The sequence below is a fragment of the Schistocerca serialis genome, chromosome 3 (assembly GCF_023864345.2).
Source record: "Schistocerca serialis cubense isolate TAMUIC-IGC-003099 chromosome 3, iqSchSeri2.2, whole genome shotgun sequence".
NCBI classification, from domain to species: Eukaryota; Metazoa; Arthropoda; class Insecta; order Orthoptera; family Acrididae; genus Schistocerca; species Schistocerca serialis.
The window spans coordinates 325,101,312-325,129,148 of record NC_064640.1 but is presented as its reverse complement, the minus strand read 5'-3'; the positions used below and the strand labels follow the sequence as shown (position 1 = coordinate 325,129,148).

General features: G+C 41.1%; 1 protein-coding gene across 1 annotated transcript in view; it reads left to right on the top strand.

Annotated features, from left to right (window-relative positions):
* LOC126470138 (probable E3 ubiquitin-protein ligase makorin-1) overlaps nt 1–27,598 on the top strand; it is a 122,181-nt gene extending 94,583 nt beyond the window's left edge. Inside the window, exons 7-9 of the mRNA XM_050097754.1 lie at nt 880–1,036; nt 26,930–27,080; nt 27,217–27,598. Of these exons, the coding sequence (XP_049953711.1) occupies nt 880–1,036; nt 26,930–27,052 (280 nt within the window). The 3' untranslated portion in view covers nt 27,053–27,080; nt 27,217–27,598. The remainder of the gene's footprint in view (nt 1–879; nt 1,037–26,929; nt 27,081–27,216) is intronic.
* Nucleotides 27,599–27,837: the final 239 nt, after the last annotated feature.

The following is a 27,837-nucleotide window of genomic DNA, read 5'->3' as shown; positions in this document are numbered from 1 at the left end:
TTGAGTCAATATTGAAACATATTTTGGAGTAGGAACAGGCCTATCAAATGCCTAACAAAAATCAACTTACAGAATGCTACACTTCGTATTTCAGAAACAAACAAAATTAGACGAGAACCGATTGTTCAGGTAGGCGTATTGGATGAGGAGGAGAGCATAGTGGTATGCTCATTACAGTTTTGTTCATTAATGAGAGTGAAATGGGAAGATTCATTCAAGTTGAGTGACAGATGCTGCAAGATGTGATGTGCTGTATTGATACATTTACCCTTAAAACTGCAACAACATGGATTCTAAGAAGCTAGGCAACCTTCCACCTAAATATTGTAAGATGGCAATAACAAAATAAAAAAAAGCTGATATGAAGGCTTACTGGCAGTTACTCTTTATGTGCAGCATTCACAAACTGAACATAAAAAAGGAGAAACAACAGTGGTAATTAACGTACCCTCCACATCATGGGGCATGCAGAGTTTGAATTTAGATGTAGAACTGATGTGACAGTCAAACAGTACACTTACATACTAGGTCACAGAAGCTGCTTCTTTGTGACTACATAATGGTTGAAATGTTCCTATAATACAGTCAATAAAAAATAAAAATGTTACATGACTTGACGAGTGAGATGCAGGGAATAACTAATAAACAATGGAAAAGTCATCTTTGTGTTTCTTCTTAAATGAGAAGTAACTGAAGACCACTCAAAAGATGAGAAAAAGATTTCTTAAAGATGTTTACATCCACTACAAAACAAGCCTGTTTCCTGATGCTTTGCCAAAATGTAAAATACACGTGATGTTCTAGGTGAAAGCATATCTAAAATTAATTATGAAAAGGTTCTTGCAGCAGTTCTTTTTTCTTAAAGCTGTATTGTTACAGGGTAAAACCATGCCGACTGTACAATTTTGGAAAAGGCAAATGCCCATTTGGGGATAAATGTTTCTACCTACATACATTGCCTGATGGAACAAAACCAGACCATCTCGATTTCAGAAGACCAAAGCGTATCAATGCAGAAGGATTGCCACATTTTCAGGTAACTTGTTTTTTTTTTTTTTACAAATAAATTTAAGAATGTTTCAGTATCGTTAATAAAGATTTTATTTCAGTTGTTCTTTTTGTGAACCACTTCCATAGACTTGAATCAAAATGACAAACATCAGCAGTGTGAAAAATTGGCTTCCTTTATTTAAGATAATCACTGTAATGTCTTAACCCAGTGGTGCAATTTACCAAGAATTGTGCTGATGTCTGGAAAGTGTTGCTCTTTAGTACTGTTGTGAAACACAAAATTGTCCAGAAAAAAGCCTATTGGTTTAATAATACTAAACAGCAAAAACTTCTCTGATCTGCAAGATATTATTTGAATTAATTAGTCCCTTGCCTCAATTACACAAATCTGTCTTGTTGGTGCCCAAACAGTATAAAGTATCGAAAGAGCAATGCATTAATATGTAGTTGTAAAAGGTTTTGAAGGCTATCAGTGTGAAAGATTTATTTCTCATAAGTATGAGGTGGGAGTTCAAAAAATTAAATGATTTATCTGACATAATAATGAATGTGCTTTAAATTTTATGTTGGGGTTTGAAATGAAATACAGTTGACACAAACATCATAGATCTTTCATTCCATAAAGTGCATCCCATAAGTATTTAACACATGCAAAACAGCATTAACATTAGTGAACATGCCTTGTTAGTAGCATGTAGCACCTATTTTGTACTTTAACGAAAGCAGTGACGTACCATAGGAAGGGCTCCAGGAGACACCAAAATGTGAAATCCATCTTGGTTTATGACTGCCAATTGCTGCCCACAATTCAAGGGCTGTTAGTCAGATCCGGATTCAGTGTGTCCTCATCTTATTCAGTTGTGTTGCAGACAACTATTGAGTATTTCTCGAATCTCTGAAACATGATTTGGGACTGACGTGGTAGTGCATTGTCTTGCTAAAGGTTCAGGTTCGTTGTGGAATATTAGAGGTGCACTGACAACACTGTGTACCATTACACACACTCACAAAGAACAGTAAATATTAGCATCTATTTCCATATTCTTCAAACATGCACTCCCAGTTAAATGAAACAAGTAGTTTACTGTTACCTGTCACTGTTTAATAATTGTGTTGGCTACAGTGGTAAAAGTATGTGCAAATAACAGTTTGGTTGGGATGCACGGACAGAAATGAAAGGCTGGATGCAGAGGAGGGTAAGAGACAGAGAAAGGGGGTGGAGAAGTGACTGGATGAGAGCGAACTATCAATGCAGGGGTTCTTAGGATTATACCTTTTACATGTAATAATTGCCCAAAGGCTGGGATAATAAAACTGGTCAATGCTTTAAATATACAGATGGATGTACAGTTTATCTACATCAAATAATGGCACAAACTGTACATCCATCTGTATATTTGAAGCACTGAGCAAATGTATTACCCCAGCCTTTAGGCAGTTATTACATGTAACAGATATAATCCTAAGAACCCATGCTTTGATAGTTTGCTCTCATCCAGTCACTCCTATCACCCTCTCTCTTTCTCTCTCACTTCCCCTCGCTCTGCATCCAGCCTTTCATTTCTGTCTGTGCATCCCAACCAAATGATTATTTGCGCATATTTTACCACTATAGCCAACATAATTATTGTACTTGAAGGTTGCAACATGTCACCCTATTGTGTAAAAGAGTATAAAGTTAAAGCTATATTAAGTTGACAAAATCGTATTTATACACCACCAGAAATATTTATTACAACACGTGCATTCATCACCACGAAACAAAGATCTCAAAATTCTTTAAAAATTTATTCCATAAAATCCTTTAAAGTTTATTCTGTAATAGTGTTCTACAATATATACATTATGTACTTGGTGATAACTTTTCACTTCTGCTATATGATCCTTGCACCTAATAGTTCTCGAAGCCATATTTGTTGAAAAAACATGACATTATAAATATGATGATACGGCAGTGAAAGGAACCTGTGATCACTGGAGGTAGTCTATTTTACTTATTCTATTCTTCTCAGGTTATCAGTAGAGTGGTGGCATCGTCTTGTCGCAACATTTCAATGAGTTTCATACCCATTATCTTTTGGCGAAGTGTCAGGATGCTGTGTTCTGCATATCTATATAGCTGCTTGGCCGTCATCCACTTCTGTAGGCCGGCCAGTCATGTTCCTCCAGAAGGGGGTACTGTGTCGGTGGTGGTGGTGGTGGTGGTGGTGGTGGTGGTGGTGGTGGTGGGGGGCGGTGCAGCCCGGTGTTGAGACCCGGTGAGTATCCAATCTGTCTGTGGATGCCACTGCCTTCAGATCGGAGTGTTCCTGATGTATTTTGTCAGTTGTGGGATTCCACACTGCACTGAGCTGAAAAACGCTATCCCTGTTTACTAAATTGTTGTGCAGACATATCTCCACTGCCTCTTTGAAGATAGTCCCAGAAACCATTGGCGCTGCACAGCTTCTTCGTTTTTTTTTTTTGACGGTGTGTCCCTTGATAATGCTATGTTCTGCTATTGCGGACTTGTTTGTCTGTCATAGTCATACGTTCCTGATGTGATGTGTTCAGTACGGTGCTGGGAGATACATTGTTGTGCCTGCCCGATATATTCCATCCCACATTCGCACTCGATACTCTTAATGCCCGGCGTCTGCAACCCCAGCTGGTCTTTGGTTGAGCCAGGTATATATTTAACTTTTTGCGGCGTGCGAAGGGTGGTCGTTATTTTGTGCTTCTTTAATATTCTTGCGATCTTGGCACTCAGCAGTCCAGCAAACGGCAGAAACGCAACACGATTTGCTTCGTCGTCTTCTGGTTTCTCCTCCCGCCTCTCCTCTGCATGCAAGCATGTGTTATTTATCTCTCGGTGTAGCCATTCTTTCAGAAGGTTTCCCACAGATGTGCTCACACAGGCAGCAAATTCTTGCTGTCACAGATCGACCTGGCTCTTTGTACTAAGGAGTTTAGTACCGAGTTACATTGTGCTGGATGGTGGCAGCTCCGTGCATTGAGATGTAAGTCCATGTGTGTCGTCTTCCTGTAGACCGAGTGTCCCAACGTACCGTCCGGATTTTTCTTGACTGAAATACCCAAGAAGGGAAGACAGCCTCTCTATTCTACCTTCATGGTGAATTTGATGCTGACATGTATGCCACTGAGATGGTGTCGAAACTCCTGTAGCTTTTCCTTGCCATGGGGCTACACTAAAAAAAGTGTCATTTACGTATCTGTAGAACACTTTTCGTTTACGGCGAGCAGTGTTCAGTGCCACATCTTCAAAGTACTCCATGTATAAGTTGGCAATACCTGGGCCAGGGCGGAACCCATGGCAACAGCATCTGTTTGCTCATAAAATTTCCCATCACATTTGAAGTATGTTGTGGTCAACATGAGAAGAAAGATGCTGAGTGTGTCCTCATTGAAGTGATCTCCGAAGGAATCATCCAGTGGCACCCGGGTGAAAAGAGAAGTGACATCAAAGCTGACTAGTAGATAATTCTCATTCTGGTTTAACCCTTGGAGTACCTTAACAAATTCGGTAGAGTTCTTGACATGGTGAGGGCAGTGACATCAAAGCTGACTAGTAGATCATTCTCATCCTGGTGTAACCCTTGGAGTACCTTAACAAATTAGGTAGAGTTCTTGACATGGTGAGGGCAGTGACAGACGCGTGGTTTTAACAGCTGTGCTAGGTGCTTGGCTACACCATATGTCGGAGAATTTATGGTGTTCTGTATAGGACGTAGTGGGACATTCTCCTTATTGATCTTCGGGTAACCATACAGTCACGGTGGAGCCGGTGCTGGAGGGTAAATCTTCCTGATGATGTTTCTGTCAAGTCCTGAGCTGTTGAGAAGATTGATGGTCTTGCGTGTAACAGAAGCAGTAGCGTTTTTCCCCCACTTCTTTGTATGCTAGAACTTGTAGTAAGGTTTCGATCGTCTGCCAGTAATCTTCTGTCTTCAGTAGGACTGTCGCATTCCCTTGTCTGCTAAGACCACTAAATCCCTGTCATCGTAAAGGTTCAACAGTGCCTTGTGCTCTTCTGCCGCAGTGTTGTTGTTCGGCATTCTTGCTTTCTCAAGTACCCTGCTGGTCTCTCTCCTCCCTCCTCACTTCCTTGGCCGCTCTCGGCGGGAGTCCACATATGGCTTGACTTGACGTTGCTGATGATGGTAACGTTCTTGCAGTTGGAGCAAAGTTCAGGCCTTTCGACAGCACGGAGATAGTTGGCTCATTCAGTGCTCTCTCTGATAGGTTGATGACGGTCTTAATATTGCTTGCTTTCTCCTCCTGTTGACATCTGCCAGGAAGTCAGAGGAACTTCTTGCACTGTTTGTCGGTGACTTTCTTCTAGTAGGGCTCACTGCTGGCGTCCAGCCACTCCCAGATGTGTGCTGGGAGAGTGGGGGCTAGGTACAGGTGGTGAGTGAGCAAAGTCTTGGCGTTCTTGTAGAGTTGTATTCTGGTAACATGTATGTGTTCCCGTACCAAGGCTGAACCAGTCTGTCATAATATGCATTTTGTCCTCGCCGTGTTGACAGGATGCTGCAAGTACGCAAACTGCGGCATCACTTCCTTATCTCAACACTTTAGCAAGAAGGCTAATCTGTAGAGCAGCTTTCCTTTCTTGATTCGTAGATTCTGCAGCATCTCCCCGCAGAGGTGTGGTATATGCGACTGCAGTCTCTCTCAGCGTATTCCAATGATGAATTCTTCTCAGGTTATCAGCCGAGTGCTTCAATTCCAAGAACGTTACCAAAACATGACATCATCAGCAACGTCGAGCAAGCCATATGTGGACTTGCACCAAGAGCAGCCGAGGAAGTGAGGAGGGAGATCAGCAGGGTAGTTGAGAAACAAGAATGCTGAACAACAACATTGCGGCAGAAGAGCGCAAGGCACTGTTGAACCTTCATGATGACAGGGATATAGTGGTCTTAGCAGACAAAGGGAATGCGAAGTCCTGCTGAAGTCAGAAGATTACTGGCAGAAGGTCGACACCTCACTACAAGATCTAGCATACAAAGCGACTGCTTGTGTGTTGCGCAAGACCAACAACCTTCTCAACAGCTCAGGACTTGAGAGAAACACCATCAGGAAGCTTTACCCTCTGGCACTGGCTCCACTGTGACTCACCTTTAAGTCGCAGGTTGTCTTGCCTCTACTGCTTCAGAAGTGGGATATTTCCTGCCTCTAGCATAGCGTTGGGTTTGCTCTCTTGCTGACTTACATCATTTTGTTTTTACCATTGACAACATGACTGCTCTTTTACATTTTTTAGCATTTTCCCTTTTATTGTTCTGACTTTTCTGAGATGTCATACTATCGGAATGGACCACATTTGAAACAAGGGACTGATGACCTTGCTGTTTGGTCCCTTAAACGCCAACCAACCAATCCACCGTGACAATGGCCTCCCGAAGATTCATAAGGAGAATGTCCCACTACATCCCGTATTGAACACCATAAACTCTCTGACGTGTGGTGTAGCCAAGCACCTAGCACAGCTGTTAAAACTACTCGTGGGTCACTGCCCTCACCATCTCAAGAACTCAACCCAGTTTGTTAAGGTACTCCAAGGGTTACACATGGATGGGAATGATCTACTAGTCAGCTTTGATGTCAGTTATCTTTTCACCCGGGTGCTGCTGGATGATTCCTTAGCTCTAGAATGAGATTTTCACTCTGCAGCGGAGTGTGCACTGATATGAAACTTCCTGGCAGATTAAAACTGTGTGCCGGACCGAGACTTGAATTTGGGACCTTTGCCTTTCGCGGGCAAGTGCTCTACCAACTGAGCTACCCAAGCACGACTCATGATCCGTCCTTGCAGCTTCACTTCTGCCAGTACCTCATCTCCTACCTTCCAAGCTTTACAGAAGGTCTCCTGCGAGGAGACACTTTCTTAGTTTGGCCCCATGGCAAGGAAAAACTACAGGAGTTTCTACACCATCTCAGTGGCATACATGTCAGCATCAAATTCACCATGAAGGTAGAAGAGAGGTCTACACCATCTCAGTGGCATACATGTCAGCATCAAATTCACCATGAAGGTAGAAGAGAGAGGCTGTCTTCCCTTCTTGGGTATTTCAATCAAGAAAAATCCGGATGGTACATTGGGACACTCGGTCTACAGGAAGACGACACACATGGACTTACATCTCAATGCTCGGAGCTGTCACCATCCAGCACAATGTAACTCGGCACTAAACTCCTTAGTACAAAGAGCCAGGTCGATCTGTGACAGCGAGAATTTGCTGTCTGTGTTAGCACATCTGTGGGAAACCTTCTGAAAAAATGGCTACACCGAGAGACAAATAACACATGTTTGCGTGCAGAGGAGAGGTGGGAGGAGAAACCAGAAGACGACGAAGCAAATCGTGTTGCGTTTCTGCCGTTTGCTGGACCGCTGATGCCAAGATCGCAAGAATATTAAAGAAGCACGAAAAAAACGACCATCTTTCGCGCACCGCAAAAAGTTACAGGTATACTTGGCTCAACCAAAGATCAGCTGGGACTGCAGATGTCAGGCATTTACAGTATTGAATGCGAATGTGGGATGGAATATATCGGGGAGACACAATGATGTATCTCCCAGCGCTGCACTGAACACATCAGGAACGTATGACTAGAACAGGCAAACAAGCCTGCGATAGCAGAACATAACATTATTGAGGGACACACATTGGAATTTGAAAATCGAAGCAGCTGTGCAGTGCCAACGGTTTCTGGGACTCTATCTTCAAAGATGGTGTGGAGATACATCTGCACAACACTTTAGTAAACAGGGATAGCAGTTTTAAGCTCAGTGCAGCGTGGAATCCTGCAATTGACAAAATACGTCAGGAATGCTGCAATCAGAAGGCAGCGGCATCCGTAGGCAGATTGGATAGCCACCAGGTCTTGACACCATGCCACGCCGCGGCCCCCACCACTACCAACACGGTACTCCCTTCCTGAGGAACGTGATTGGCTGGACTACATGAGTGGACGATGGCCAAGCAGCTATATAGGAATGCAGAACACAGCATCCCGACACTTAGCCGGAAGATGATGGGTACGAAACTCATCGAAACGTTGTGACCAGACTGCGCCACCACTCAGCTGATAACCCAAGAGGAATTCATCAGTGGAATACGCTGAGAAAGACGGCAATCTCATGTATTTTATTTTTAATTTTAGATGTACATTGAGTTTTTTGTCAGGATTCCCAAAACCATGTTCTGAAATAGTGTTTTGTTTCCCTCACTAGACAATGCCACAAGTTCCTCCAAAAAAAATCTTAACACAAATAAAGCCTAACAAAAAATAATTGCATTTAAAATGCATTCTCAATATGAATTGAAACCACTTGTGAAGTACCAAATGTACAGAACTCCATTTGGAAAAGCAGTTATGTTCAGAATGACTGTAACAATTTTGAAATTCTTGTCGTAGTAAACCAGTGCATGTCACCATTAGATCCAGCATGTTATAGTGTGTTTTGGTGTCAAAGAAATGTTGGGTGGTGCTTCTTTAATAGCTCTTCTTCCGGGTGATCAGAAAAAAAGGAAAATGCAACGTTCGGGTAATCTGGACGTGAAAAATGTTAGACTAAGTATGGAAAAGCATGTGGTAAACTGCTCTATGTACACACTATTTTAATTTACACAGTACAGTAAACATGTATTAGGAAAATTGGTAAGAAAATATTGTGTTTAAACAATGCATAACAATGAAAGAAAATCTGTCAAACTTACTAAAATATAGTGGACATTTTATCCCTACTTTTTAGATGAAAACCTCAGTCGTTGGTTTTTGCATTATGAAGAGTCTGTTATGACGCATAGTTGCGCCATCGTCTCATAAACATCAAATCAGCAGGTGTAGCAGTGGGCTGTTGCTCCAAACAACGTAGCACGAGGTCATGGGCTTCTCCTGCATCACGATGTGGCACCAGCTCTCCTTTGTCGCTTTCAGGCTCATTCTCACTTCTGTCACAGCAGCCCACTTCTTCTCGGTCGTGAGTCACAGCAGCAACTAAACTAAATCAGCGTCGGTAAGGTTCTCCGCACATGCCCCATCTGCTGCCATCCACACATCTACGTCACCTTCACTAGCTTCTTCCCATTCAGGGATTGTCTGTATCATATGTAGTAGATTTTCCTCTTCATTTTCAACTGGGCTGTCCTGAAATTCAAGAGATGTCCACAGTTTTCTCCACGATTTTCTCAGAGTATTTTCTGAAATATTCTGCTGTGCCTAAAGGAATGCTACAATTTTGGATCAGCGTTCTTAAAAGTTGTTTCCTGTAAATCAGTTTTAATGTTTGCAGTACACCGTGGTCCATCGGCTGTAGATGTGGTGTAACATTCGGCGGCAAAAACTTTGCCACAATTTCTCCATCACGTAGTTCCTCAGTGCTGGGGTGATACGGCGTGTTATCAATCAAAAGGATTGCACAGGGAAACAAATGATTTTCCTTATAAAACCGTCAAACAGAGGGAACAAATTGGCTGTGAAACCGTTCTTTGAACAGCTTACCATCCATCCATACTTCTTTCTGGTTGCGATAATATACGGGCAGGGTCTTCATGTTGCAGTTTTTAAAAGCTATGGGCCTAGCAGATTTTCTGATCAGTATGAAAGGCAGCTTGTGATTACCAGCAGCATTGCTGCATGCTAATAAAGCCACACGATCTTTGCACATTTTAAAACCAGGATCATGGTCTTCTGATTTTGATGCCAGGCTTTTTGTTGGCAATGCCCTAAAATTAAGGCCAGTCTTGTCAGCATTATGAATTTGTTGGGGAGAATACTTCCTCTCTTATAATTTTTTCCAAACTCACCCAAGTATTCCTTCGCTGCATCACAATCGGAAGAATGCTTCTCTCCAGTAATTGTCAGCTGATGGATTCCATGACGTTTTTTGATTCTGTCCAACCAACCCATACTCACGCTAAAAGACTTCTCATCATTCATTAACTTGTTCAAATAAACAGCCTTCTCTTGAACCAGTGCTCCACTCAAAGGAGTTCCCGTTTCTCTTTCCTCTGTACACCACAGGAAAAGAACTTCATCCACTTTATCGTACTGGGACTTTTCAAAGTCTGCTGAATTTCGAGTGTTTTTCTCGAAGACGTTGCACAGGACCGTTAAAGCTTCACTCGGGTCTTCCTCCAATCACAAATGGTTGCTTTACCAACACCCAGTTCCGTTGCCAGTTTAAATACATTCTCACCATTGTCTGCTTCAAAGCATTCAGTTTTTCTTTGAGAGTTAACGTTTACTCATGACGAAAGTACGTACACCACTCCACCTGAACGAATGCAATACAACTGTTAGGCGTGCCAGTGATAGATAACTAACATAACCAAGCACTTTGTGAGTTAACTGGCAGTGCACTGACCTCAGACACTACAAAGGTCTCAACAATGCACAACAACAAGGGCAGGGAGTGAGAGTGAGTGTTCCCACACTTGTTCCCATTTGTTACCGAGGTGTGCCTATTTGTGTCTGCTTGGTATACTTTATTCTAGAAATTCGTCACCATAATTCTGGCCAATCCAAACAAATCGTTAATCCAAAAAGGTCCGGTCACAATTAGTTCAGATTAATGGGACTCTACTGTATTTTGAATATTTTTGAACCTGCTTAGGGTTATCAAAAAAATTGCAAAGAAATTGATGCATATTTTTTTTTTTTTTTTTTTTTTTTTTTTTTTTTTTTTTTTTTTTTTTTTTTTTTTCAAAATGCTTCCTCATATTGAGGTACCATTTAATCCACTGTTATACATCTGAAGGATACCAAATTTTTACCAGATATGCATGACATGATGGCTGAGGTACTAGACCTATTTAATTCTGCGTATTATGTACGAGGGCGGTTCATTAAGTAACCTCCGATTGGTCACAGTGCGGGTTGTGGGGGGAGTAGCGACGCCATCTGTGCATTCACGCACTCAACAGGTCAGTCGGCATCAAGCCGTGGTCGAGTGAACGTCGTACCTGCGCTAGTTTAGTTTTTGTGGCAGTTTGAAATGTGTGCTGCAATAGAAAACCCCGCCAAATGTGAAGTGCGTGCTGTCATAAGGTTTTTTACAGCCAAAGGGTATTCTGCAGCAGCTATTCATCGTGAGCTTTGTGCCGTGTACGGACCAAGAGTTATGAGTGAAGGAGTTGTCCGTGAATGGGTACGTTTATTTAAAAGTGGACGAGAAAACGTTCATGATGAAGAGAGGAGTGGTAGACCATCATTGGTGACTGACGAACTCGTTCAGACAGTTGATGCAAAAGTTCGTGAAAATCGACGTTTCTCAATGTCGGAGTTGTCTACTGGTTTTCCACAGATTTCTAAGACTCTTTTGTACGAGATAGTGACAGCAAGATTGGGTTACCGTAAGTTCTGTGCACGATGGGTGCCCAAAATTCTTACCGACCACCACAAAACTCAAAGAATGGTCTCTGCATTAGACTTTCTGTCACGTTATGAGGACGAAGGAGAACCATTGTTAAACAGAATCGTGACCGGTGACGAAACCTGGATTAATTACGTGAACCCTGAGGCAAAAGAACAATCAAAGATGTGGGCACATTCAAATTCGCCTACCAAACCAAGAAAAGCCTCGCAAGATTTTTCTGCCAGAAAACTGATGGCAACGGTGTTTTGGGATGCCAAAGGGGTGTTGTTGGTTGAATTCATGGAACGTGGTACGACCATTAATCAAGACGTGTACTGTGAAACAATAGAAAAGTTACGACGGGCTATACAGAACAAACGCCGTGGTATGCTGACTTCCGGTATCGTTTTTTTGCACGATAACGCCCGTCCTCACTCTGCTCGCAGAACAACGGCCCTTCTTGAGTCCTTCAAGTGGGACGTTATCAACCATCCACCTTACAGCCCAGACCTGGCGCCAAGTGATTATCACCTCTTCATGCATTTGAAGAAATGGCTTGGGTCACAGCGGTTTGATGATGACGAAGAGCTCAAAGATGCGGTCACAGGCTGGCTCCAGGCACAAGCGGGTGATTTTTATGCAGAAGGAATTTCAAAGCTTGTGAAGAGATACGATAAGTGCCTCAGTCGCTATGGAGACTATGTAGAAAAATAGTGCAAAGATGTAGTTGTAAGATGTATATATTAAAATATTTTTATTTAACTTGGTGTATTTTTTTAAATCAACCGGAGGTTACTTTCTGAACGGCCCTCGTATATTATAAGGATAAAAAATATCATATCTTACATTTTAATTTTATATTTTTGTTTTCCTAATGAAAATGTTATTTTCCTATAATTTAGTTGATTCTGCAATAAAACTTAGGTCTACTACATAAGTATGGACTATTGCAATATTTGGACCCGAATTTTGAAAAATACAGCTTGTGGGGAAATTGCGAATGAAGACACGAATCCAATTAAACTGTGCCTCAGAACATTCCTGAAGCATAGTCTTCATCCTGCAACATGTCTTCCTCTTCAATCTTCCTCTTGGCATTCCTTTTAGCACTTCTTGCTTCTTTGGTAACTCGAAAAGCAAATCTTTCAGCTTCATGCACCTGTTGTCTGTCACATGCAAGCAATTGATCTTCCATATTAGAGACACATTTTGTGCCTGAATTTCTCAGGACTTGCACCCTTCCTATCACTCCATCACTGAAACATATCGCTGCATCTAGTACACCAATTTTTAATGTATTTAGTCCTACAAAAACATTCTTCGGTAATCATTCCATTATGCAATGGTATAAACTTTCATTTGTCTTGTGAGTGCCCCCTTGAAGACCTTCACTAAGCAAAGTAGGGTCACTCAGGTGTCCAAAAATGGGTTTTATTTCATTCATAACAGGCTCAGGAAGAGAATGCTTATGATGGTATATTTGACTACTTCCTTTTGCTTTTTGGTAACTACACCAAACTTTGGGGAAAAGTCCATGAACATGGTGGTCATCTGTGGACGACTTATGAAAGTAGGTGGTCCATACAGCTTTTCTCATTGCTGTAACATCATTCAGAGGTGCAGTTCGTCTAATGGCTAGTCCATAATAACTCTGAAGGTGGTCTATTTCAGTTTCTGTCAATCTGCCTCAGCGAGACAGATTTTCCATCAGATAGCAACTTTCCTTTCATTTCTCTATGTAGCTTTCTCAATCTGGCACCCATCCTCTTTTGCACATGTCCACAAAACCCCAGTTTTGTTACCAAGGTATCAGCATAAACATTGAACTCATTAATTTTATTGGAAGCTTTAGAATCCCTATCACCCAGGTACTTCGTATATCTAACGTTATAAACAGCCACCGACCTCTGAAATATTTTTAGAGCTCCGTCACACTCCATAACTCCACTGTCACCATCATAATTCTTAGAACACTGATGTTCAATATGTCCTTCAGTGTTACCATGACAGGTGTGGCAGTACTTAGATAAGTGTTCAACATCAACTACTTTCCCATTCTCCAGAGAAGTAGCACATAAAACACCGCTCAAGGAACGATGTCCTCGACGTTGCCATGTCCCGTCAGGTGCAACAGAAATGTCCCTGGTTCCACTAATATCTCCAGTTTCTTCTACTTAAAGTTTCATAGATGCTTTAGATACAACTGTGAAGGCACCTAAAAGTATTTTTATGTACTTACTGAACCTACTGGGAGGTGGAGGAGGAGGAAGGTCCATCAAACCACAAAATGCTTGAGCAGCCTCCTTTTCCTATTGCATGCATTGCATTCACAACTTCAAATTCACATCATATGAATTATGCACAATGTTCGAAGTCATTTTCGAGGTAGATTTATTGCAGGATCTATACAGAACAACTAATTTCGAAGCTAAACCCTTCCTGCTACTTTGTTGTTCAGTTATTTCCAAACAGATTACACCATCACATTTCACCACTTCCTTTATCAAAGACGATAAGATGCCCACATCAACAACAAAAAATCCACTGCAAACAGTGCCATTGTTAACACAAAAATTTGAATCGCCAGGAGGCATGTTATGTGGCAGTTTCTTCCCTGAAGAACTGATACACAAGTTACTTTAAACAGTGTGGCTTGCTTTGTTTGTGAACCTGTTACCACGTAATTTCCTTTTATTGAATTTCTTGATGTGTGGCATAGTTCGTATTTATTGCACACTAAAGGATATGTACTTCCACAAATATATGTAGCACTTGGGCAACAAACTTTTGTAACATGTGAACAAACTGCTTCAGTGAAACAAAAGTAAATACTAACAAAGATAATCATTTACAGACACTAGAATCCTGCACTGTTAACAACATATACAAAGTATCATACGTATAATCACTGGAAACAGAAAGTTCACAGTTCTTTTCGAAATAATACTGGTTTCTGTAACAGAAATAAATGGGGTGTGATGGCATACGTGACCATAACTTCAAAATTTGGTATATGTAGGTCATTTTTAATTTGAAACCCTAAAATGTATATATCAGTGTAATCAGGAAAGGGTATATAATTTAATAAAGGCATATAAATTTTGAGTTTTCAACCCTTTATAAGTACCCTGTATCCTTAAATTTTCTTTGGAGAAAATTGTTTCTGCCCTTTCTTTGATTTACTCATTCCAAAACTGGGGGTACACATCCTATTTCCAAGGAAAAGGTGAAATATCTGGGTCCCACTTTTGATGAGAAGATAAAATGGTTGCCACACCTTAAAGAACTCAAACTGAGATGTCTCAAGCCCTTGAACATCCTTAAATGTGTCATAGGTCTTGGGGAGTCGACAGGGCGCATCAGCTCCAACTTCATAAGATCTTTGAGTGACCCTGGCTTGAATACAGATGCTGGGTTTATGGATCAGACTGGTGAGTCCCTGCTGTGTATTAGACGTCTACTGCTTGCATTACCTCAAGATATAAGGCTTTGTCCACTCCTAAATCACTAGTACCTAGCTAAGTTGGGCAGCCGCCACTGGAATGGCTTTTCAGTCAGTCCACAGGCAGCAAGACCGTTCAGTATCTGTATGAGGGAGAGCCTTAAGTTACTGCAAGTAGGGGTACAGGGGTAGAGTAGGGCATACTCCTGGCTACTAAAGAGTCCCAGATTACGTAAGGAGATTTTACATCACCACCGAGACTTTATTACTGTTCATATTTGTGAGCAAAAGCAGTGAGATTTTATTGGCAGCTCTGTTGTCTTCCCCAACATTGTCTACGAGATAGGGCTCCCAGAGCAGTATTCAGTTGATAATGTGGAATCCTGAGGGCACTGGAGCAGTTGGAGACGGTGTCATGGCAAGGAATTCCTTACCTGCTCATATTCCCATGGTGCCCTTCCCCTATACATCAGATATACCCAGCAGACCGAATGTTGGAAGAAGTGCAGAAAGCTCTCCTTCCCTTGCAAAGGCAGGACAAGAAAATAGTTGGCTGCTTAGTTCCAGGGCACACAGGGATCCGGGGAAGAGAACTTGCTGATGCGGCTGCCAATGAGGCTTGCTCCCTTCAACCTTGTGTGTGCTGTTCAGTTCCCCTGCTGGCTGTCACCTCATTTGTGACAAAAAGACCATGTGGTGTTAAGAGGACCCAGGGCTGGAGGTGAGGCATAATAAACTACATTCCGTAAAACCTTCAGTGCAACCGGGGCTATCTTCTTCCGACTGCGATGAGTTGAAGATGTAGCCTTTACACAGCTTAGAGTGGGACATGGTTCATTGACACATTGCTTTATCCTACATTGTGAGGAGCCCCCAGTGTGTGACAGATGTGGGACACAGCTGTCAATATGACAGTTATAGTTGAATGACCTAAGGGTTGATCTGGGTCTCCCATAGGACTTGCCCTTTATTTTAACTGATAAAGAGGTGAGTGTGGTTTCTGTGTTAAGATTTTGTGTAATATTCAGAATTCTTCTCAAAATATTGGGTGCAATTTGAATGTGTTACAAAGTAGTTCAGTCACACATCATTTCTTTGAGGTTTACCCAGAAAGTAATGCACCACTTGTTTTTTTTTTTTTTCCAAAGCCGAAAACAATGCTAAGAATGTGAAATGTTACGTATGTGTTATTTGAAGTCTCCTGAGTGAGTGCACCAAATTTCTGTCACTTTTGACAGACAGTGTAACTGCAGGACATTTCAAAACGGCGTCAGTAGGTGATGTACGATACAAGCAACATGCCGTCATTGAATTTCTCACTGCAGAGAAAGAAACTGTGGGGAATATTCACAAATGCTCGTGCAAAGTCTGTGGAGCATCTGCTGTCGACAGAAGTACAGTTAGTCTCTGGGCACGGAGGATGAGGTCATTAGAAGGTGGTTTGGTGGAACTCCACAATTTGCAGTGGTTGGGGAGACCATCCGTGGCTCTCTCACCTGACACACCTGACCTAGCCCCTTCAGACTTACACTTGTTTGGGCCATTAAAGGATGCCATTTGTGGAAGACATTTTGAGGATGATGGGGAGGTGATTCACACAATGAAGCACTGACTCCACCACCAGGGCAATATTTGGTACATGCCCTCATTCCGCACTGGGGGAAGGACAGGATGGAGGATATGTGGAAAAATAGGGTGTGTAGCTAAAACAACATTCTTTTGTGTTTGTAATTCTCATTATGTTCAATAAAAAATTGTTGAAGAAAGAATGCAGTGCAATGGTTTCTGGGCAGCTGTCGTGAGTCATCCAGCCAGTCATCTGTCCCCTTTTCGAACTGTCTCTGCACTGGTATTTTATCCTTGATTTTATCTAGTTATTCTGATGTGTTTCTTCAGGGCTACCTTTCATTCTTGTGGGAGAGTCCAACTTGGTTTTCCAATTTATTGTTATTTTTTAATAGATTATCACCGTGCTCATCTGTGTGTCATTCATGCAAGGGCGCTGATGACCTTGCTGTTTAGTGCCCTCACCCACAAATCCATCATCATCATCATCATCCATTACAGATCAACCACAATTTCCTAAAATTCTCTCAGTAAATCCTCCACTTTCACTACTACAGTCCTTAAAGCTCATTCCATTTCATATCGCTTTAAAACGTTACGCGTACATATTAATAGACATGACTGTCAAGGAGCACAATACTAATGGTGTATTGGAACATTATGGTATTGTTTTTTCTGCTCACTGGCATTAACTTAAAATTATCTTCTTTTAGAGCAAGCTATCATTCGTTATATCAACTAGGAATTTTGTCTGCCATCTCCTATCCTTCTACACTCACTCAGCGGTGCCTTCTCATGCAATATAGCATGACTAGCAAACAACCACAGATTGCTGCTTACTGTGTCGATCGGATCGTTGATGTATAAAGACAAAGAGCTGTCCTATCACACTTACTTGGAGCACTCCTAATGATACCCTGTCTCTGATGGACACTTGCTGTCAAGGACAACACACTGGATTCTGTTTTTAAGTCTTTGAGTGACTCGTGTAGCTGTAGGTACCTTCATTATATTCTGCATTGGGGCACCATGGAAATCTAGGAATATATTGTGCTGATTTTTGACAGAAGCTTTTTTGTCTTGAGGAAGTTTATTATATTTGAACTGAGAATGTTAAAGATTTGTGTAGCAAGTCGATACAGGAGTAACCTGCACTTTTTTCCATTCGCTTGAATCATTGCGCTGGGTGAGGGATTTGTGATAAATGCAAGCTAAGTAAGGGGCCAATGCTGTGGAGTACTCTATTTAAAACTAAATTGGGATTCCATCCAGACCTGGTGACATACTTATTTTCAACTCTTTCAGTTGCTACTCTACACCAGGTATGCCTGTATGTATGTCCTCCATGCTGTATCCATGCGTGTTCATACAACCTTCTTGCGTGAATGATTTCTTAAATGAGAAATTTAAAATGTAAGCTTTTCTTTTCCTCTCTGCTACTGTGACGCCAGACTGGTCAGTATGTAACTAGATAGAAGTATTGGACCCACTTAGTGATTTTATATAGGACCAGAATTTACTCTGGTTCTCGGCAAGATCCTTTGCTAAGATATGGTGGTGGTTGTTGTTGTATGCTTCATGCATTGATGTTTGTAAAGACATACAAATCTTTAATAACTTTTGTCTATCATAATTTGTGTGTGCTTTTTTGAACCAAGAATGCAAGTATCTGCTTCCTCAGCATTTTCCGAATTCTGATGATGGGTCTATTCTATCCTTAATCCACGTTGTTGACACAAACCTCTCAAGAGCGCTAATCGAAGAATGTTTTTTCAAAAGTCAGTATTTGCAAAATTTTTTAAAATTTAGATTTTTAGTTACAGATCAGTGTTACCGTGCATGACCTATTGAAATTGTTTTGATATTTGTGTCATAACATTGAGTAAAAAGTTGTCAGGTTTCCACCTGCATCAGATAATTAGAATTCCACAAGCTTCTCACCAATAAGGGTGTACCAGCAGCCCACTGACAGTCGTACCACGCGACAATGGCCAAGGAGTGCTTGGTCGAAAGCTCATGGAATTTGAACCATTTGTTGTGGCCGGAAGCGTGAGAACTTTTTATTCAGTATTAGCGCCACAAGACTACATTTTTACATTAGATACCTCTATGGGGAGGAAATGTGTCACAGCATTAAACGTCTGGGAAAATGCAGCAAGATGGTTGATAAGAGTTCCTTACCCTTTCTACTGCACTGAAGACTAGTCTAAGATTTGTTATGGTATCTCATCACTTCAATACTGTCCCCTCCAGGAGGATATTTAGTCATGCTTGCTTCGCTTTGCTAAGAGAAAAATGCAAAACAATGGGCAAAAGCTGGATCTGCAACTAAAGGGGATGCTCACAGCTTTGCACTGGGATTAGGTACAGTTCCCCAACAAATGTCATCATAGAAAGGAACTACTGAGAATCAGAAAGGAAGGTGCATCTGTGCATTGCAACAGTATCACATTTTGGACCACAGATCCTCAGACCACATTGTTGTCAACTTGCAGGCGAGAGGGAGACACAGGTGCAATTTTGCCATTTAAGGAGTTAACTTGTACCTTTGCCGCAGGGGAGCCCTTTCTGTGAAATAATATAGGGTGTAAGACAGACAGGCCACCAGCAGACAATATGTGGCACAAAATGAGCCATATTCTTAGGAAAGCAAAGCTGCCAGCACCCAACATGACCAGGGCTGAGCCCAGTGGCTTTGGGTGCAGTAAGCAAAGATTAAAGTATTGTGATACTTCCTGCTGGCAAGAGCACTGCAACCATAATTATGGAATGTGCGGACTAAGATATGAAGATTTGCATGCTACAGGATGAAGGTACTTAACGGAATCTCCTATGTGACCCAACATGGGAGCAAGAGACATCTGAGCTTCTGAAGTGTCTTCTGTCTTCGACAGTGTGTTAAAGAATCTTCTCCCTATGGCACCTGGACCACCTGCTGTTTATATCTTACAGAAGATCCATGAATGGGACACCCTTTCATCATGTTGTATTCTTCATTGGCTCACAGACATGCCATCTGGCCAAATACTTGACCAGTCCCCTCACTCCACATGTGGGACACAGTGAACATTACAGAAATGACCTTCAGCCCATTTTATCAGCTGAATTAACTGTCTTTTACATAGTGAAGATTACATTATGGTCAGTTTTAATGTGGTGGCATTGATTAAGATTGTGCCTATCAAACTCTTTGGACCTAATATCCTACTTCTTTGTAACTGATGTATTCAAGATATTTAGGCATATTCTTGTATCTTATTTTCTGTACAGAGGCCAGTAATACGATTAGATGGAAGACATTGTTATGGAAAACTATTACCTCCAGCTGTTGCAAATATCTACCTGAAGAATTCAGAAGAGATTGCATTAGACACAGCACTATTAAAGCCTAGTTGTTTCTGTCTGAAATGTTGGCAACACATTCATCACGTAGCCCCACAGACATGAAGAACTTGTTCTTGGCAACAGTAATGTCGGTTTACCATAGAATTTGCAAAAGACAATGCCTCAGTAACAGAATCTGTAGAAAACCTACTTACACCAATCTGCACGTGAATTCTGTCAGTCATTGTCACAGAAGCGCACTGTGTTACAAACACTGGTGCATCGTGCAAGAAGATATTGGATGCCTGTAACCTGCCCCATGAGCTAACCCACCTATGTGAGATCTTCAGGAACAGCACATACAGCGTTTGCCAAATAAATGATTTGATATCAAATGAGATTTACAATAAGACCAACAGTGAAGAGCAGGTGAAGAAACTTGCTTTCTTGCTCTTCCATCGCTCTGTGTTGGGCAAGATAAGTTGCCTGGTGAACAGACAAGGCCTCCAACACAAATGCAACAATTACTGATACCAATTACAGATGCAGAGGTCACAGAACACTTGGGATCTACATGATACTTTGCGAGTGTGGCCAGTCTTATGTCGGACACACAGTATGATACCTATGATCTGCTAAAAACACACTACAGCTGAGCATGCTTTAAAAAAAATAGTCACTGGATCAAATTTGATGAAGCCTCTTTAACAACTTCTAGGACTGTGTAATTAGAGAAGCCATTGAAATAAAATTCACCAATAATGTTCTTAATAGAGCCGCCCTGCGGCTCAGCGTGGTGTGAGATCCAGTGATCACAAAGTTGTAGTGGGCGAGTCAACACATGCCCATATATGGTGATGCTGGGAGCACCAGGGGCAGCTAGTGTATACAGGATGTTACAAAAAGGTACGGCCAAACTTTCAGGAAATATTCCTCACACACAAATAAAGAAAAGATGTTATGTGGACATGTGTCCGGAAACGCTTAATTTCCATGTTAGAGCTCATTTTAGTTTCGTCAGTATGTAATGTACTTCCTCGATTCACCACCAGTTGGCCCAATTGAAGGAAGGTAATGTTGACTTCGGTGCTTGTGTTGACATGCGACTCATTGCTCTACAGTACTAGCATCAAGCACATCAGTACATAGCATCAACTCGTTAGTGTTCATCACGAACGTGGTTTTGCAGTCAGTGCAATGTTTACAAATGCGGATTTGGCAGATGCCCATTTGATGTATGGATTAGCACGGGGCATTAGCCGTGGCGTGGTACGTTTGTATCTAGACAGATTTCCAGAACGGAGGTGTCCCGACAGGAAGACGTTCGAAGCAATTGATCGGCGTCTTAGGGAGCACGGAACATTCCAGCCTATGACTCGTGACTGGGGAAGACCTAGAATGACGAGGACACCTGCAATGGACTAGGCAATTCTTCATGCAGTTGACGATAACCCTAATGTCAGTGTCAGAGAAATTGCCGCTGTACAAGGTAACGTTGACCACGTCACTGTATGGTGAGTGCTATGGGAGAACCAGTTGTTTCCGTACCATGTACAGTGTGTGCAGGCACTATCAGCAGCTGATTGGCCTCCAGGTACACTTCTGCGAATGGTTCATCCAACAATGTGTCAATCCTCATTTCAGTGCAAATGTTCTCTTTACAGATGAGGCTTCATTCCAACATGACGAAATTGTAAATTTTCACAATCAACATGTGTGGGCTGACGAGAATTCGCACGCAATAGTGCAATCACATCATCAGCACAGATTTTCTGTGAACGTTTGGGCAGGCATTGTTGGTGATGTCTTGATTGGGCCCCATGTTCTTCCACCTACGCTCAATGGAGCACGTTATCATGATTTCATACGGGATACTCTACCTGCGCTGCTAGAACATGTGCCTTTACAAGTACGACACAACATGTGGTTCATGCACGATGGAGCTCCTGCACATATCAGTCGAAGTGTTCGTACGCTTCTCAACAACAGATTCGGTGACCGATGGATTGGTAGAGGCGGACCAATTCCATGGCCTCCACGCTCTCCTGACCTCAACCCTCTTGACTTTCATTTGTGGGGGCATTTGAAAGCTCTTGTCTACGCAACCCCGGTACCAAATGTAGAGACTCTTCGTGCTCGTATTGTGGACGTCTGTGATACAATACGCCATTCTCCAGGGCTGCATCAGCGCATCAGGGATTCCATGCGATGGAGGTGGATGCATGTATCCTCGCTAACGGAGGACATTTTGAACATTTCCTGTAACAGTGTTTGAAGTAACACTGGTACGTTGTGTTGCTGTGCGTTTCCATTCCATGATTAATGTGATTTGAAGGGAAGTAATAAAATAAGCTCTAAAATGGAAAGTAAGCGTTTCCGGACACATGTCCACATAACATATTTTCTTTCTTTGTGTGTGAGGGATGTTTCCTGAAAGTTTGGCTGTACCTTTTTGTAACACCCTGTATATGGGCATGAGCAGCTCACTGGTAGTCATCCTACTAGACAGTGGCCACGGAGTGCCAGGTCTAAAGCTGGTGGAATTTTAACCATTTGACATTACTGGAAGCCTGAGATCTTTTTATTCAGCGTTGCCGCTGCAAGACTCTGCGTTCTTTCAGTATAAAACAGTTTTGAAAGTAAAATAGGGAGTGCAGCCTTTGTTGAAATATAGCAGATTTAAAATACTGCGGGATCTCTTAAAGAACCAAGTGGAGATTTGCTCCAAACTTCGTGTAGTTCTCTTCACTCATCTCTAAAAGGCTGTCTTCTGCATGTTCTCCATAGGACCTCATTGCTTGTGGTCAGTTCTTAATCTTCCCATGGGTGGAAAGCAGTGATAGGAATTGCAGGCATCTGTAATATGGATAATGTCTTACAAGAGGCATGGGTAACCTTTGGTGACCCGCAGGCTGGATTCACATGCATATTTCAGGTTACGGGCCACATTGTCACATAACATGATAGCAGTGCTCGTAACACACAGTCAAAACTAATGAGCCTGTGACGTTAATGTTTACAGGCCTTTGACGTTAATGTTTACGGTGTAACAGATTGATGTGAATGACACAGCTTTCCAAACAACCTATGCCAACAAATTATGGCTTGAAAATAACATTGTTCAGTGTAAGTTTATATTAACCCTCTCTTCATGTTTTCATTTATTTGTGTGTCGTAAACAATGTGCCTTTATCTATGATCTTTTGCGTTAGCTGGGTTAAAACTTTCATTAAAAAATTCTGCAACTCTGTTAGTGAAGAAACTTTGCTCATGACATGTAAATAAATGAAATTATGCGAAGATTCGATTTCAGGCATTTTGAAATGTCATCACGGAATAATAAATTCCTCTAAAAGTAACTTGTTGCAGCTGATTCATTATAAATTACTCAGTTTCAACAGCTGCAGTGTTCCAATACATTCATCACAGACAAGAATTAGTTGCTGGTAATTATACGAGTAAGAACTCTAAACAAGTGAACATAATGGTGATTTGTCAAGCTGATAATCATTGTCATCACTCTCTCAATACTAAGAATATTTTGGATGGCATTGGTACTGTTCCTCAATATTTCTAGTATTAACAATAAGATAACACTCGCCCTCAGACAGTCATTATATTGACGTATTGACAATAGTATTGAACGTGTGACGGTCTGCTGACTCACATGTTAAATTCGTATCATTGCTAATGGTACGCACAAGTCGTATGTTACTTATACTGCACAAAAAGGCCAAAACTGATCACACCAACGACAGCAGAGGTTTTACAGACAGTACTGTCAGTAAGACAGTACTCATGTGATGGAATATCAGCGCCTGTAATGCGCAAGTTCGAAGACATCTGTGACATGAAGGTTCGTAAATAACATATTTGGACTCATCCCTAAGCTTTCCAAGAGAACATGAATATTATCATACATAGTGGAATACAAAAATTTGGCCGTACAGCCAAAAGGAAACTTGTCTGGCTTCACAGCAGCTTGCCCAGTGAATAAGGCAGAATTTTGTCACCCGTAACTGTGACAATACAAGACACCCCATCTTCAGATGTTTACATTTATTTTTGCACTGTACTTTAACTTGACATCATAGTTCCTTATAATTCATTATAACAACTTGTACCCCAAAATAAAACTTTACAAGATCATGGGATTGCACATAAACTCGTGTGAAACATGGCAACTTCGTCTAAATCCAGTATGCTGAACACACAAATTTTTCAATTACCCATTAGGAAAGCTGAAAAATTACTTCGATTTAAAAAAAAAAAAAAAAATAAAAAATAAAAAAAAAAAAAAAAAAAATCAACAGCGGTTTAATGTGAGCTCTGAGTTTGAATTTTTAACACAAGATTGTTGATACCTGGATTTTATGTCACTGATACTGAATCTTAAGGTATTTTCCAGGTTGTTGTCTGTTAACTTTGTACACATGTTGCATTTATTTGCTTTCATACGAAAAGGAAGTTGTTCACACATACATGTGTTTCCAAAAAGACAAATTTTCCTTCTTGCAAATGATCTCAGTTGCGGATATTTCTCTTCGATTAAATAAGTTTTATAAAATTCGACCAGGTTTACTTCTTCATATTTAAATTTTAAAGACAAAGCTTTCTGAAGGTCAATAAGTTCCGTTTGGAGGTTTCTTGGGGCCTTTTCTATGTCACATGTTACTGGTTTAGCAAATATAGCAATCGTACAGTGTGCATTCCTGAAATCGGAAAACTTTGTAGTAAATTGCGCTATTAATGATTTCAGCGCATCAGCATAAGTAAAATAATTGACATTGTCGTGAGTTGACACTGTTGGAAAGTGGTAACAGTTTCCAGCTCTCATCTGCATTTCCCACAAGTGCATCTTTGTCTGAAAAGTTTTCAGATGCATGTATAATTCGTGAATTAACTGCCCTTGTTCCTGGTGTTTGTAATTTAAGCTCATTTAAATGAGCTGTGATGTCAGCCAGAAATGCTAAATCACAAACCCATTGAGGATTGTTTATTTCAGCCAGGGATTCCCTTTGAAAGCCATAAAATCATAAAAATGTGTTAGCGTTTTGCCCTTACTCAGCCATTTCACTTGGAAATGGTAAGCTAAATCTTCATGTTCGGAGCACTGGTCATTCAAATACTGTTTGAATTGGCAATGATTTAGTGCTTGGGACATAATGAAAATGATGCTCATGGTAACCTCATCCATGACATGTTTTGTTTTAATTGATTTAGCACACAAATTTTGTTGGTGAATAATGCAGTAAAGAATTGTTAAACTTTCTTTGTCAATAGTTAGTTCAGAAGATTTTTCATTTAATGTACCAGTAAAACCTTTTTGTGCTCCATCAGAGAAATCTCCAGTGAATTGACCCTGCTGCAGGTGGAAGGATTCAATGATTTTTTTTCAATTTCATGAAAAAATCTTAACCAGTATTGGTTTAATGGCTGCAATGCTAGTAATTCTTTTGTTACTTTGAAGTCCACATCTACACCCTGAACAAAAACCACTAATTGAGCTGTCTGACAAATCAGTGCTCTTGTCCAAAGCAATGTAAAATGCTTTGAATTGGCAACATGATCAAACTACCTTTTATAATGTCACCAGCCATCATTTTAGTTCATCGAACCACTGTTCATCGTGACACTTATTTGTTCACACCTTTTTTTTTTTTTTTTTCGGATGTGTCTAAGAGGCACTTCTTCACGAATTCACCTCCAGAAATAGGCTTTAATGATTTGGCAATGTTTCTGCTCACTATAAAACTTACCTCCTCCAAATTGTCACACTGTGACCTCAGTTTGGCAAACATTTGCTGTTGTGCATCCAAATGGGAAATTAATAACTTAATTTTGACTTTCCGCAGTTGCCCTGTAAGCTGTTATTGAGCAGTATGTTGCATAGAAAAGTGCCTTTTCATGCTATATTCTTTCAAAACAGATAATGATTCACTACACAACAAGCAAACAGGTTGTACATCGTGAAGAAGTAATCCTCAGTCCATTTCTCCTGGAATTGACAACTTTCAGCATCTACTTTCATATACTTAATGCCAGATATTTTGTGAACAAACTCAATGCACGCTCACACACTTGCACGAAATTAAGAAACAACTAGTGCAGAACTTCACACGTGAGCTGACAACAGAGAACTAGTTTGAAATTGCCACATTTCACGGGCGGTTGGCAATTTTAGTGGCAATGTTGCCTATTACAAGTGTTTGCGCTCTATCGATATGTAGCACATACATAGGCTGTAGATAACATGTGCATTTGACTCCTGTGCTGCAGCAGCGGTGGGAGGCACCTCTGTACTGTGCTACACATGCAAAGTGCTGATGAGGTATCGGCCACATCCACAGCGACAGCTGACGCAGCAACAGCCACTTGCTGAGATCAGTTCTTGCCTGTGTGGCTCCCCATGCCTTTGAAGCACTGGCCATCTGACACAATGTCAGACATGTCACCAGGCTGTGTTCTGTCTGGCCAAGTCTTTAAGCAAGACTTTCAGTGGTCTGCATCATGAGCTGCAAACCTGTGCCGAGCCTAGCCAAGCATTGGCAAGAAGACTCAAAAATGTGTCCCAGGAAGAGTACCGGTACAGTGTGAGCACCTTGTCCTCTCCTGCAGACATCGTCCATGGGCCAGATTGAAATCAATCGCGGGCTGGATCCAGCCTACAGGCCGCTGGTTGCCCACCTGTGTCTTACAGGCTTGCCGCACCATGAGGAGTCACCACATAATGGTAAGGGGTGGCTCACCAATCTCAGTGCAGAGGCTTGATATGAGGCTGGTTTCAAAAGCCCCATGGCCAGGCCTCATTCCCTCATGATGCACCATGTCGAACATTAATAAATAAGGAATAATGTTCAAATACAGTAAATACTACATTGTGAGATTGTACATCAATAACGATTATGACATAGTGGTGTGAACGTTGCTGTGGAGTATGTCATATAAACATTACACAGAATTGGGGCTCTATTTTACTCTGTGGTCATGAATAATAAAGATCAAATGTTTCATATGTAAACAAATAGTAAAAAAATACACATTATCTAGTCTTTTTATTCAGTTCACCCTGCTATCATTTCATAAATGATTTACTTGAAACATGCAGTTATTGAGTCCATCCTTGTGGCTACAGCACCTCACACATATACTTACATAGAAGAAGAAAGTTATTTTAAATTGCTTACATATAAAATTATCTGTTCTCAATTTTGTTGTAGGATTACGTTCTTTGGGACTTCATTGCAATGAGGGATGACCCAGAAAATTACCAGCCATCAGTGCCCGCACAGTATCCACAGAGTTTGGATTCATCGAGTACAGAATCTGATGTTTCATACTGACTAGCAACGCCTTCTACTTTGTGCAGATGTAATTTCTGTTTCTATACTATACATCAGTTTAACTGTAGCTTTAATTTGAAATCTTGTTTCTATTGGAATGAATTTGTATTTAAAGGTGCTGCAAATGTGAACATTGACAGTAACAAATGTTGTATCTGTTACAGACCCATGATCTTATTGTGCAAACAACTGTCCCGAATTGGGTATCTACGGAAGTGATGCTGGTGTATAGGAAGACCTGTGTCGTGAACAGATCAAACAAATACTAGAGCAATAGTGATGAGTCACATAGAAATATGGTAACAAACTGGAAAGTGGAGGGGATGTTATACCATTTTCATAGTTACGTGGCACTGCTGATGGCTGCATACAGTCCGTGAAAGCTGGGACATTGATGGGGCACGTGTTGACTGTGATCTGTGTCAGTACATGCACCTGTGCTGTGCTAGTACCTCATGTATTTTTCATCCAATTATATTAATTTAAAGTGTTTGAATTAATGTCTTTGTCATGTCCACTGCAATGTAATAAAATAAATAACTCACAGATGCAGTTTAATGAGATATATAGCCAACAGAATAGAAAGTGATGAGGCAAGAGGAAAATGCGAAAAGGCCAGAAAATGTACATGAGAAAAGATAAAGTGGATGAGTGCAAAATGAAGTGAATATATGTGGTAGTATTGCTAGAACCTGCATAAATTACCTAAAGTTCAGACAGACTTGACCAAAAGAGGCTCCTTTCCAGGTATATTTTGGGTAACTTATACTGCTTTATTAATTGAA